Source organism: Gymnoscopelus microlampas (assembly GCF_963454915.1).
Source record: "Gymnoscopelus microlampas genome assembly, chromosome: 1".
Classification (NCBI taxonomy): domain Eukaryota; kingdom Metazoa; phylum Chordata; class Actinopteri; order Myctophiformes; family Myctophidae; genus Gymnoscopelus; species Gymnoscopelus microlampas.
Window position 1 is genome coordinate 55,598,178 of NC_139962.1, and position 14,593 is coordinate 55,612,770.

Sequence of the window (14,593 nt, forward strand, 5' to 3'; positions counted from 1 at the left end):
ACTTCTGAGAGTGGGGCCCATGACCCACCTCTCTCCCACTCACTTTGCCAGCCTAGGCTGGCTCAGGGTGGAAGACGGGGTTAAACAACTAAAAATGGGACTGGTCTTCAAAATTGTAAATGCAGATTTGCCCGAAATGCCCTCTATACCCATATCTGTCTAAATACCTCCAAAAAGTTAGTGACACCCACAGTCACGAAACTAGAGGGAGCGTAAACAACAATCTGGTACCACCCACCCATAAAACAAACATGGGCAAATTCTCCTTCTACAGCACGGCCACTAGGTATGGAATAGTCTAACCCCATCCCTCAAAAAATACAGTTCGCTGGGCTCATTTAAAACAGCCCTAAAAACTCATCTTTCTGGAGACCAAAAGATGAGGTAGTACCAGTTTCCCGGTAGACAGACGACCCCCCTCCCCTTTTTTGTGTATATATATATATATATATATATATATATATATATATATATATATATATATATATATATATATATATATATATATGTATATACTTTTTTTCATGCTTTTTTTTTTTACATAGTGGTATTTTTTCTCTGTATTTTTATGTTGATATTTGAACTGTTTGGTTGCTACTATATGTCTATGAAATTAATACCAAGGACCCCAACGGAAACAAGTTCGCAAGGACTTTTTTGGTCGGACCTTTTAGCAAAAGTATTATAAATGTAACTGTGTTGTTTTACATTCTTTTTGCCTAATAAAAAATTCAATCAATCAATCAATCAATGTGGGCATGCATCAAACCAGCCTGCACCAAAGCCTGTCACAATTATTACATAATCGTCTAGTCGCATTGATATGTTTGATATGATCTCAATTATTTTGCATAGCTGTCATAATCATTTCCATGTTGAAAATTGTTCATAGGTATGCACTTTGCAGAGATTGCAGAGGTATGCACTTTAAGTGAGTGCAAATCTTTCTAGTTATTAATATCACGACTCAGGAACATCAGGAACCCATTCAACCTGAACCAGACAAGAGATAAATTGGCTTCCACCACTTTTATATCTAATGTCACAGTGACTCTTCACTGTGGCAGAATCTCACCATTAATCCATTAAGACCATGAAAGAGTCTGTGTCATTTTAAGATTTCTTTGGCTATTCAAAAATAGAGAAAGATGCAATTGCAGATCTACAAGCTTGTAGATCTGCAATTGTTTTGAAGAATCATGAAAATGTGTGCAAATCTTCGAATATATATTTTTTTAAACATTTTTAACTCAAATCTTTGCTTCTGGGGATTCTACAAATGTCTTCTAAATCCTAACAGTTTTTTGAAAAAACTTATGTTGCTATAATATCAGTGGTTCTCAAACTTTATCATGTCAAGGGCCCCCAAAATGATATGTATTTGGCCGCGGACCCCCATCTTAAAATATGTTGTTCCAGGGACCCCCCTGAAGCAAAGATTTGAGTTACAAATATTCGCTTAAAAATATATATATATTCAAAGATTTGCACAAACGTTCACAAATTTTTAAAAATGGCAGATCTACAAGCTCAGAGTGCTATTTTTGAATAGCCAAAGTATAAAATAATGGTAAAAGTGGTTACACAGATGCGTTCCCGGTTTTAATGGGTTAAAACACCAAATTGTTTCAATTCATGTACAACTAGAGTTTTTGCATAATCGTCATAATCATTTGTTGAAAGATGTTCATACTTTATTTTCAAATGTAAAAAGTGAGGATGAGAATGAGCAGTAAAATAGAGTAAGTCAACTCAGTAGCTGCTAGACATTCAAGAAGATGAATTATGACTTTTGGCAAAGTGTGTTCCGTTTCTGGAAAGGACACTGACAGAAATGGTTATGATTTTGGTTGAGTGTGCATGTCTGTGTTTAAGGGAAATAAAGAGTTTGTGACGGAGTTGTTTTGTAAGTGAGTACATTGTATGTGTGTGTGTCTGTATATTACTATACTTGTGAGGGCCAAATGTCCCAACAAGTATAGTAGAATATGAGAAATGAGACGGTTGTGAGGACCGTTTTCCTGGTCCTCAAGAGAAATTGTTGTTTTATGGTTAAATAAAATAGAAAAAGATTCAGGTTGAGGTTAGTGTGAAGGTCCTTACACACCGGGGGTGAGTTTTTCATGCGAATAATACGTTTCTTTAAAAAACCTTATAAAGTCAATGCAAGCTTCCACATCAGTTTCGTGGAGCGAAAAAGCGCCTTTTATTTATTCGGGCCGAGTCCGAATTTTGCGTATATTCGCATAATCGCCGGTGTGTAATGACCTTTAGGGTTAGACATTTAGACGTTATGTTGAGGGTTTTGGGTTGGAACTATGCCAGATTTATACTTAGTTGCGCACTGTCATGAAGGTGCACCGAAACATAGCTGATCTACAAGCTGACAACAAAGCATCGCATGAGGCCATTCATGTTTATGGAAGATACTTCTGAACATGTATGCTATTGCTAGTTTGATCACTTCAAATACTCTTTGGTCTTCAAATAACTAATAACCACACGTTGTCAGCTTGTAGATCTGCTATTTTTCGGCTTTAGGCTAAAAATGGCAATAAAACAAAAATGGCATTCATAAAATTGCTGCGCTAAAGTGCTGATGTCCTCACAAGTGTAATACAAACATGTGTGTACGTGTGTACGTGTGTGTGTGTGTGTGTGTGTGTGTGTGTGTGTGTGTGTGTGTGTGTGTGTGTGTGTGTGTGTGTGTGTGTGTGTGTGTGTGTGTGTGTGTCTGACTGTGAGTGAGTGTGTGTCTGAGAGATAAGATAAACCTTCATTGATCCCTGGAGGGAAATTTAGGACACACGGCCAGTGTGACTGTGTGTGTGTGTGTGTGTGTGTGTGTGTGTGTGTGTGTGTGTGTGTGTGTGTGTGTGTGTGTGTGTGAGAGAGAGGGAGACAGAGACAGAGTTTGTTGCGTGTGATCTATTTTAGGGAGTGGTTCTAGGCTCAGATAAGAAGCTAATGTAAAGGGCTCATCCATCACAGTGTTGTTTTACAGTGAGCGTGGAGCTATAGCTGGCTGGCTGGGAACCCTCCTCCCACATAACAGCATCATCACCATCACACACCAAACACCTCAGACCACACTGAGGAAATAAACACTGACTGGAGCATAAACACACAGAGAGCCCTGATGTTGACCCCAAATCCTAACCTCCTCCACCCGGACTTTGCAGGATAGTTGTATAGGTGTATACTTTTGTGTACTATTGTTCTGTATTGATGGTGCTTCTTGTTATTTCTGACCTTTATATTGCCGTATCTGAAGTACTTTCCTTATTCTGTATCTGTAACTCTTAACTGCTGTGCTGCCTCTGGGCGACTGAAATCCCCCCCTGTGCGATCAATACAAAGTATCTATCGCTCTCTCTCTGACTGTGTATTTCTGCCATAAAGCCGATTCTATTCACTCCTATCCTCCACCGACGACTGAATTACTTTCTTTTATAGTCTCCTGTAGACGCGGGCTTCCGAGCAGAGCGTCTTTGTGCATCAAAGAATGGGCGAGGAGGAGGACCCGCAGGTCTTAGCAAAGCACGCATAGCTCGAGCTAAGAGAAAGACAAGGTTGTCTCTTTCACCACAGTCATATGTTCTCACTCTACTGTCGTCCATGACTCCTCTCTTTTCTGATTATTTTGCTCTTTCTGACTCAACCGCCGTCTCTATGAAGCCTGTTCCATCCACCATGGCTTGCCAACTTGGACAAAGGGGTGGAAACCACTGACTGCTGAGTGATTTTAGAAAGTCGTAGCATTTGTTTGTAAAACTTCGCACATAACGCAGGACGTTGAGTAAAACGAAGACGAATGCTCCTTCAGCAGCGCGAACCGGATTGGGAATCGTTTACGGCAGTGGTTCTCAAACATTTCAGACTGCGACCCCCCCCAAAATAATCATATTTTGGCTATTTTCCCACCCTTCACCTCACTCCTTACCGTCACCCCTCCCTTCCCCCCTCTCTAAATTCAATGGGCTTTATTGGCATTAGAAAGTGTTGATTTTGACAGGACATTTTGATATAGTTTTAGTCATATTTTAGTCATCTGTTTTTTTTATTTTAGTCTGAATAATCATTTATTTGTTCCATTTGAAAAAAGGTGGTCGACGAACCTTTTTCGTCATAGTTTTAGTCTACGAAATCAACACTGGTACACAGAGCTGCTGCTCTCTCCAAAAACTCTCCTTCCCACCAGTAGAGAGGAGATAGTGTTGGTGGGGATCCACCCAAAGGGCTGGCCCATCCCTTTGCCCAGATGTTGCAGGAATGTCGGCTTTCCTTTGTGTCTCCTGGGTGTTTGTTTACACCTTTCGGCCCCCTCAAAGGGAGCCAACATACCTCCACATCTCCATTACAACAAGCCAGACAAACAATGGCAAACATTTTGCCAAACCTCCCCCCACACACACACACATTTGGATCACTATACTTGTGAGGACATCATCATTCTAGGAAGGCGATTTTGTGAATGCCGTTCTTAATTTATTTTTTGCCATTTTTAACCGCAAGGCTTAAGGCCGAAAAATAGCAGATCTACAAGCCCACAACACGTCACAGTGCGACGCGTTGTGCGCATGTAGATCAGCTATTTTTCGGTGCATGACACTGGCACGCAACCAACTATAAATCACATTTAACTCTAATTCCAACCCCTAAACCTGTTACCTGACCTCTAAAATCCTAATCATAACCCCAACGTGAACGTATCTCTAAAAAGTCATTTTTAACCATGAAACCATAATTCTACTATACTTGGTCCTCACAAGTATAGTAACACACACACAATGGGCCTGTTCACATTGGCTATAGCCATTATCTTACACTTAATTATTAATTATTATAATAAAAAAAAATATTGGCATCAAAATATACTTAAAGTACCAAAGGTATAAGTACTCATTACGTACAACGTCCCGTTTCACAAGTTTTCAAAATGTATAAAAATCTTTTGAAAGTAGCCAATCTACGCTCACTCCAGTTGTGAGCTTGTAGATCGGCTATTTTCAAATAGCCACGGTATAAAATAGGACTTAAGTGGTTAATGCATGGATAATAATCTAACTCTACAAAGTAACTAAAGTTTTCAAATTGCAGTGGAGTAGAAGTACAATATTTGCTTCTGAGATGTAGTGGAATAGAAGTGTTAAGTATTTAACATTGAAAATACTCAAGTAAAGTAAAAGTAACTCAAAATTGTACTTAAGTATAGTACTTGAGTAGATGTACTTAGTTACTTTACACACACACAAAAAGGTAGTGGTTTCACTGACAGTCTGTGAAGCACAATGGGCCTGTTCACATTGGCGGTGCCCCAGACTCAGTCTGTGGGGAGTGAGAGACTGTAACATTACACGTTCATCATCAAATTCACACAGTTGCAGGCCCTTTGTTGACTATTATTGAGTATATATTGCGTAAAAGCACAACATGTCCCTATTCGGGTCATTAGTACTGACATTGAACTTTATGTCTACAAACAGACAATGTAGATCAGTCTGAGTTGAACCTTCTAGACAAGCTGTTTTCATCATGTCTTGTACTCTACAACAGTGGTTCTCAGCCTGTGGACCGGGACCCCCACAGGACTTTTGAGATGGGGGGGGGTGACAATTTAAGGACTTAAAGGTAGGGTAAGTGATTTGCTTTTGTTAAAATAAGTGTTAAATAGCTCTATATTCTGATAGTACTCATTGCTATAGAGTGTTTGTTCAGTGACAGGAGTCTCCTTGTCTCTCCACCTCTTTATTAAACAGAAAATGCATTTTCGTTTCAGTTTCAGTTTCATTTTCAATTTTATCCAACCAGGACAGAGAACTCAATCAGGATATAGATTAAACAAGTGAAATTGGAAGTGATGACACTAAGAAATGAGCTGACAAAATTGGAACTGGAACACTATTCAAATGAAGCTTAAAAATGGGTACTTTCTCCTGATTGGCTGAGATTTTGACACCTACCGGAAAATGTATTTTCTGTTTATTAACACATTGACTGCCAGAGTTTATTCCAAATTTACCCCCTTGACTGCCAGCGATTTGCGTGTTTTTTTGTTTTCTCTGTTTTCTCATTTAAATGCATTTAAGTTTCTTTTTCCCATGATTTTGAACACATACGACGATCGACCAGCAGAGCGCAGCAAAATGACACCCTCGATGACTCGCTGACTCGCCCCCCCCCTCCCTCCAGGCTCAAACAGTGAAAACAACATGAACCGGATGTGAATGTCTTCGACAATCTCTGATCGGCTTGTGATACGATGTGATACACGACGACGATGCCTGATCGTCACTCGGACCAAAGAAAATAAAAGGGGAGCTCTCCCTTTGTATTTTATAGCGGAGTCTCCTTGTCTCTCCACCTCTTTATTAAACAGAAAATGCATTTTCGTTTCAGTTTCAGTTTCATTTTCAATTTTATCCAACCAGGACAGAGAACTCAATCAGGATATAGATTAAACAAGTGAAATTGGAAGTGATGACACTAAGAAATGAGCTGACAAAATTGGAACTGGAACACTATTCAAATGAAGCTTAAAAATGGGTACTTTCTCCTGATTGGCTGAGATTTTGACACCTACCGGAAAATGTATTTTCTGTTTATTAAAGAGCTGGAGAGACATGGAGACATCTGTTACTGAAAAAACACTCTACAGCAATGATTACTATCAGAATATAGTGTTTTAACCTTTTAACAAAATACTTTTTGTTTTAACCAAAAAATATCACTTACCCTACCTTTAAGACCTTTTTAATACCTCAAAAAAAGAAAAAGACAATTACTGCATCAAAAGTAATAAACAAAGTATACTCTAAAATCACAAACATTGGCCAAATTGTCAAATAATATAAGAAAGAGGCAAAAAATTGCGTTGCGGGCGTTTGTGAGCCAAACTAAATGTAATGCCTCAACTCCTACAATTTGTCAGGGTGGGTGGGGGATCCCCACCAGTTCAAATATGATTATTTTGGGGGGTCGCGGCCTGAAATGTTTGGAGAACCACTGTACTGGACAGCTGTTTTCATTATGTCTCGTCCTCTACATTCTCTCCTGACAGACAGTGGAAAGCTACAGCAGAGCAGTCATGCGTGAGGAATCCTTCGCCCCTAATGGACCAACCCTTACAAGACTAGCTGGTGACATTTCTTATGCCCGTGATAATAAGCACACAAAAGACTTAGGAATTTTCCAAATGACCAGAGCATACTATACTATAGTGAATCAAATTCCTCACAGCCAGTGGCTCGTGAACCAAACACAGCGTTTCCCCCCGGAGATTGTTCATGTTGCAACGGCTGTTTGGAAAGCCAGTTGTGAGCCAATGGCTTGAAACAGCCCTAAAATAGGGTGACCAACTGACCATGTGATTCCACTCCTCAAACCGGGACCCTTAAATCCATGTGCACGTTCGTCATGCTTTTTACCCCAATTTAGTTGTTAAGACAATTAATTCCTCCCCACACACACACATACACGCTGTTGTATTGTCACTGCTGTTGTATTGTCACTGCTGTTGTATCCTACCGACTCACCTGCCTCACCAGCCAGTAGGAGCCCCCACCGGGAGGACGTAGAGCCTTCGTCCTACTCTTCCCGCTCAACACTCCCCGCTGACAGGCTCCGCCCCCCAGGCAACTTAACCACATCTTTTCCAGCTCAATAAATGAAGTCAAAATTCACAGCCAAAAGTATTCCGAAACATTTCGTTGGGCTTTTTTTTACTCACCAGTCCGGCCTGGGCAAACAGCAGCTGGACGGCGGTCTTACAGGCTCCTCTCCAGCTGGAGGGACAGACCTGGTTGAGGACCTCGGTGACGGGCGAGTCCTCCCTGCAGGGGGCCACCACCCCGTTCTGCCCCAGCGCCTCCTTAATCAGCTGCAGCGTGGTGTGCTGAGGACGAGACGAAACAAAAGAGCGACCGCCGTCAACAACATGTCCTGCTGATGTTAAGAAAAGGCTGCGACTCTAGCAGTGTTGATTTTGACAGTATTTTTTTCCCTTCGTTTTAGTCATAGCCTTTTGAATAAAATTCTATTTAGTTTTAGTCATATTTTAGTCATCTGAAATGTTTTAGTTTTAGTGTAGTTTTCGTCGACTAAATATTACAAGATTATAGTCGACTAAATCTACAGTTGATTTAGTCGACTAAAATGTATTTTGGCGGTGCCTTGATGGCGTCTCAATGGCTGATTTTACACTTGGTTGCATGCTGAAAATAGCCGATCTACAAGCTCACAGCGTGTCGCAGCGCGACACGTTGTGAGCTTGTGGATCTGCTATTTTCAGAGTGCAACACCTGGCAACTGGCAACCAAACATAAAATGACTGACTTGTCTTACATGAAGCGGTTGGTTTTGAGCAGGGCTGTTGCTCTGCCTTAACTTTTCAAACCAAACAGGGACAAGTTACTACTTTTATTATTACAAGGAGAGCTGGGGAAGTGTCATTCACATCGCCCTCCTTACAGTGGGTACAGTACTGTTCTTTTTGGTGAAAACAACTTATTGAAAACAACTTTGTTAAAAAGTTAAAGCACTATATTCCGATAGTAATCATTGCTATAGAGTGTTTGTTTGGTAATGATTATAAATGCTTCAAACTATATAAACCTGTCTATAAACCCTTAGTATTTCATACTCTGATAAACACATGCAGTACCATATAATTCCAATGGAGGGCAGAAGGGTGAAACCGATGCAGGAAAAACAAATCCCATGCATTTTGAAATATGATGGGTGGTCTTCATTTATTCATGTTAAATATGAAACATTCTACAGGCCCTGGAGCACCTGTTAACCCATTCAATCCGGGAACGCATGAGCTTGTAGATCTGCTATTTTTGAAAAGTCGTGAAAATGTGTGCACTTTGAATATATACATTTTTAACTCAAATGTGGACAAATACATTTCATTTTGGGGGTCCTTGACATGAAAAAAAAACTGTTGGGATTTAGAAGACATTTGTAGAATCCCCAGAAACAAAGATTTGAGTAAGATACGAACACATTTTCACGAGTTTTCAAAAACAATGAGCTTATGAAAAATATAAAATGACACCGATGCTTTCCCGGTCCTAATGGATTAAGATAAGACATCCTCATGAACACCATTACGTACCAAGATCTTTTAGATATGCTTTGGGCTTTTCTGCCTTTATTGGATAGATACAGTGGAGAACGACAGGACACAGGGAGAGAGACGGGGAGTGGCACGCAGCAATGGTCATTCGGGCTCGGGGAATCGAACCTGCAACTCGCCGTCAGGTTTCATTAGAGCCTATATGTGGCATGTGCCTTAACCACTAAGCAGGCCCTCGGCGCACCCAAGATTTAATTCCATTTAAAATCTTAACTTTTGAATGCAATTCAAAGTATCTGCTTATATATAATTACACATGCCATACAATGAAATATTAAGTATAGACAACTTTATACAGTTTAAAGCATTTTAATCCTGAAGAAACCTTAAGGCACTTTACGTTGCTTTTTCCTTTCCACCCATGTGTCTGTCAGTCTGTGTGTGTGTGTGTGTGTGTGTGTGTGTGTGTGTGTGTGTGTGTGTGTGTGTGTGTGTGTGTGTGTGTGTGTGTGTGTGTGTGTGTGTGTGTGTGTGTGTGTGTGTGTCCAGTAGTGCATGGGTATGGTTTCATTAGCGGCGCAGCCAGACCAACTGCTAGGAGAATGATTATCCGTGTGTGTGTTGCGTTGACAGATGAGGGAACATTCTACATGTAAACACCGATGACGCGGATCTGAACACGGACACACGCAGACCCAGGGCCTCACGTGGAACACGGAGCCAAGGACTTGAAGAAAACCCATGATGTCAAAACACGTAAGCCGTGCCAAATATAAAGACACATAAATCAGAGTGTGTGTGGAGAGAGAACGGAAGTGCAGAGAGAGAGAGAGAGAGAGAATAACAAGGCACAGAGAGTGAAAGAGACAAAAACAACAGAGTGAGACAGGAAGAGAGAGAGTGTGAGCATTTTGTGTATGCGATGGGGCAAGACCTTTCAGGAAATCTTTAGGAGGGGGGGGGGGGGGGGGGAGTAGGTCGACATACAGAGAAAGAAAAGGGAAGCCAGCAATCCAAGTCAAGGCTAACCCAACCGCCCACCCGCTCCCAATCAAAGTCCCTCAAACTTTCCTTCCCCTGTGTTGGGACGCATGGATGGATACAAGAGGTGGCGTGGGGGACCGAGGAGGCCGTACCGTTTTCACTTTGAGGTTAGGGTCCCGTACCGTTTTCAGTCAGGGTTAAGGTACCATACCGTTTTCAGTTTGAGGTTGTCGGCCGCCGACTCGTTGTAGGACACTCCTTTGAGGAAGTGCGAGCCGATCTGCAGGGGAATGGTGGGCAGCTCACACTGGATGGGCTGGGAGGCCGTCTGCATCCTGCCCGCCTGCTGGGCCTCGGCCTCACTGCAGCAGCCCTGCAGACACACACACACACACACACACACACACACCACATGATGCACAGAGGAACCTATATGCTGTCAGCGTCCTATCCTTGTTTTTTTTTAAATTCTAGGACAGGTTATACAAGAATGAACGTACCTGTAGCGCTGCCTCCACAGACTTAGGGTTTAAGTGAAAGCCTGCCTTCAGTGCGTACTCACTGTGGCCCATGCTCTCTAGTGCCGCCCTATAGGCCTGGAGGAGAGAGAGAGAGAGAGAGAGAGGAACATTCATTTATCCATGGATCTAGTTTTAGTTGACTAAATGTACAGTCAATTTAGTCAACTATAATGTATTTTTGGCGGGCCGTGATGGCGTCCTAATGCCTGATTTATACTTAGCTGCGTGCCCAAAATAGCCAATCTACAAGCTCACACCGCATGACCAATGCGTGACCAATGTACAACCAAGCATAAATAATGGCTTGTCTTAGTTCTATTGGATCTCTTCCCCACTAGTCATTTTTCATGGACCAAAATGTCAATGTCTCAATATTGTCTTATTTTCTTTTCAACATATACCGTCATTGCACTATTCCACAGAATATGTCCATGTTTTACATAGTATTGAAATTAGAAATTAGATTAACTGGAGCGCAGTTAAGAAATGCAGAGGTGAATCACTTTTCCCTTCCAGGGTTTAAAGAAAAGTTTTAATATTCTCTGCACTGAATTTTTCATGTCACTTGGTAAAAATAGATCCATCAAAATGTGATATATTGTCCAGCCCAAGAACCCAGTCACTGGGAGTCCATCCATTCACGTGGTACAAGTAGGGAAATGACAGCACAGGACTGCAGCACAACTTTTGGCTACACTGCATACGGCACTACACCTAGCATTATACATATCATTTTGGGTGGTCCTTGACATGAAAAAGTTTGAGAACCACTGATATATAGCAACACAAGTAAAAAACGAAAAAAAGACTTGTAGAATCCCCAGAGGCTAAAAAAAACATTCAAAGATTTGCACACATTTCCACGATTTCTCAAAAGAAATAGCAGATCTCCAAGCTCATAGTGCGGCACTCGTTGCCGCGCTATGAGTTTGTATATCTGATATTTTTGAATAGCCCAAAGTATAAAATAATAGTTATAGCTAAAAAAAAAGAATCTAAAATGACACAGTATGTGTTCCCGGATTGAATAGGTTAAGCCAGGGGTCTTGGTCAATGTTTTTCAGGCCACGGACCTCTTAGCTGAGAGAGAGATGAAGCAGGGACCCCCACTATATATTGTATAAAATTGTGTAGCAGATTAAACTTTTTCATAGGCTCGTTTTGACAGCACCGTCATCAGTGTTGAGTAAATTAATGTTTTTTTGGTTTGTCAACTTATCTTGTCTATGAATATGTTGGATTCATGTTAATGTGTATTTTCAGACCTTTAAACACTCAATACTTAGTAAATTTGACCATTAGATCTGTACTTGGTCTGCGCGTTTTTCCCTCTACACCAAAACTCTTTGCCAAAGTCAACTTTGTTGACTTTGGAATACTACCCCAGGAGTCTATGCTTGGCCTCTCCTTTCCCCCCCTCTAACAACAAATATCGTGCTCAACAACAGTGTTGAGAATAGCAGATCTACTAGCTTGTAGATCTGCTATTCTCAACACGAATGTTTGTCCCAGAATAGGGATGCTAGTAGGGTTCATGTGGTTAAATCCATAGGAGAGCAACATAGTGCTGTGGTTGCTATTGATGTAAATAACACAGAGGGCGGGTGATTTTTCCACTAGTTTTAACTACATGAGATCCTAACAAACTCCCACATTGCATTCCACCTTGGCTCGTAGCACTTGACCAAGCCTTGACGACCATGTAGTCTTATGCAAAGGTTAAAATGTAGTTTAAATATGTGTGTTAAATATCTAGACAGATGCCAGGTTCATTTGTTGACCTGGCATTCTATAGTTTGTATAGTTTCAATGTACAGATTATTTATTTGTTGATATCATACCATTTAGACTGATGATAGGTTCTTGGTTTACCTATGATCCTAGATTACCATCTCTATGCATTTGATGTATACGTTTACCTTGTTTACAGTAAATCGCTCTGGATTAACCCATTAAGACCTGCCGATTCTACAAAATGTCTTCTAAATCCTAACAGTTTTTTTGAAAAAACGTATATTACTATGTCAGTGGTTCTCAAACTTTTTCATGTCAAGGACCTCAAAATGTATATGTATTTGGCCACGGACCCCCATCTCAAAATATTTAGTTCCAGTCACCCCCCAGAAGCAAAGATTTGAGTTACAAATGTTCGCTTGAAAAAATATATACCGTATTCAAAGATTTGCAAAAATGTTCACAATTTCTCAGCAGATCTACAAGCTCATAGCACGGCACCATTGGGACATGCCCCCCCCCCCCCATGGACTGAGAAGAACTGGTTTGGGGCTTCAATGTAGTCTGGAAACATTCACAGCAAATCAGGAACAATGTGAGTCAGAGACAAAAAAAAAAAAACACATCTATTTAGACGTTTCCTAGCAACAATATTTTCCAATATGATGAAAGCAACAATGCAGAAGCATCTACTTGCACCATATCGTGGCCCTACCAGAGTTTTCCAAAACACCCTGCGGGCCATGTGACCAGACAGTCCTCTAAACGCGTTTGATTGAACGTGACCTCCACACATTCAATCCCCACAAACAAGTCATTGTGTCTCCGTCCTGGTCAAATGTCCTTTCGCAAACGTCCCCTACTCATGCACTCATTATACTGTAAGTGGGTCACTAATGTCTGTTTCTAAAGCTAAATGGCCAACATCTACAATTTAGCATACACTCTTTATCCAGGGCGACTTACAGTAAAGCAAGGTAAACACATACATCAAATGCAGAGAGACAGTGCAGTGCCTCAGGAGTCTAGGATTATAGGTAAACCAGGGACCTAGCATCAGTCAGTCATCAAACATAAAAGTAAAATATATTTAAAAAATTAGAAACTATACAAACACTAGGCAATGTTAATATAGGATAGGATGCCAGGTCAACAAATGAACCTAGCATCTGTCTAAATAACATGCTCTCTAAATTACGTTTTAACCTTTGCATGAGACTGCTAGGTCAAGTGCTACGGGCTAAGGTGGAGTCTGAGAAGGTGCGGTCTTCAGATCACGGCGGATATTTGGGAGTGAGTCTGCAGTTCTAACTGCACCGGGGAGCTTGTTCCACAGTTTGGGAGCCGGAAGGGAGAAGAGTCTGGGTCGTCCAACATGTGGAGAAAAAAAAAGGTTAGAGATCACATGCAAGCTTTTAATGTCCTTTACCTGCAAAGCGTTGTCAATCTTCACGTTGAGATCCTTGAGTTGGTGTTCAGGGATGGTGGTGTTGTTGGAGCAGAACAGTTGCTGAACCTGGATGCCTGCCAGGCAGCCGTCCCGGCCCCTCTCTCTAAGCCTCCCCGTGGCCTGGATGGAAGAGCAAAGCACATCACGTTATCTCAGTGTAATACTGAGCAAACAGCGTGATGTGCTTTTGCGATTTTGTGCATCATTAGAACCAAACAACGACAAAACCCACACACACAAACCTTACAGCAGTGTTTTGTGTCGTGGACCCACTTTTTTTTTTACGGGTCGCGAGTAAATATCCCTTTATTGTTTGTTCCCTGCATTTTGTTTTGATTTATTATTATTTCAAAATATTTTCTAAAATGTCCCAGAAAAATTCTAAATCTTTCATGAATTAAAAACAAATTCAAACACAAAAGAATTTCATCAATACATACAAATTTTAAATGAAATTTCATAAATTAGATAAAAGAAAAAAACGTTTAAAAAGTATTGAAAATAGCAGATCTGCAGGCTCACAACGCGTTGCATTGCGAGCTTGTAGATCGGGTTATTTTCACTAGTTTGGGTCACGGAGGGACAGCAAATGTCTCTTTTGAGTCTCGGGCTAAAAGGTTTGGGAACAACCGCCTTAATAATGCATGCAGCACAGTTATTAACACCAGCTCCATCACCAGCACCAAGGTCAAGACATGAACCACAAACAATTTTCTACAATTTCTACATTTACAGCTGGACGCAACAAATGTTAAGTTTTGTTCCAAGATGAGACACCATCCAACATAAAAAAGTGACAACCACGCTTCACTGACAGAACCA

At 41.0% G+C, this 14,593-nt stretch overlaps 1 protein-coding gene across 1 annotated transcript in view; it reads right to left on the reverse strand.

Moving 5' to 3' along the window:
• The window catches only part of garre1 (granule associated Rac and RHOG effector 1), a 65,731-nt gene that overhangs the window by 15,053 nt on the left and 36,085 nt on the right, over nucleotides 1-14,593 (reverse strand). Inside the window, exons 4-7 of the mRNA XM_084075281.1 lie at nucleotides 13,751-13,891; nucleotides 10,567-10,662; nucleotides 10,278-10,439; nucleotides 7,730-7,894 (exon numbers count right to left, since the gene is read on the reverse strand). Coding sequence (XP_083931407.1) covers nucleotides 7,730-7,894; nucleotides 10,278-10,439; nucleotides 10,567-10,662; nucleotides 13,751-13,891 — 564 coding nt within the window. The remainder of the gene's footprint in view (nucleotides 1-7,729; nucleotides 7,895-10,277; nucleotides 10,440-10,566; nucleotides 10,663-13,750; nucleotides 13,892-14,593) is intronic.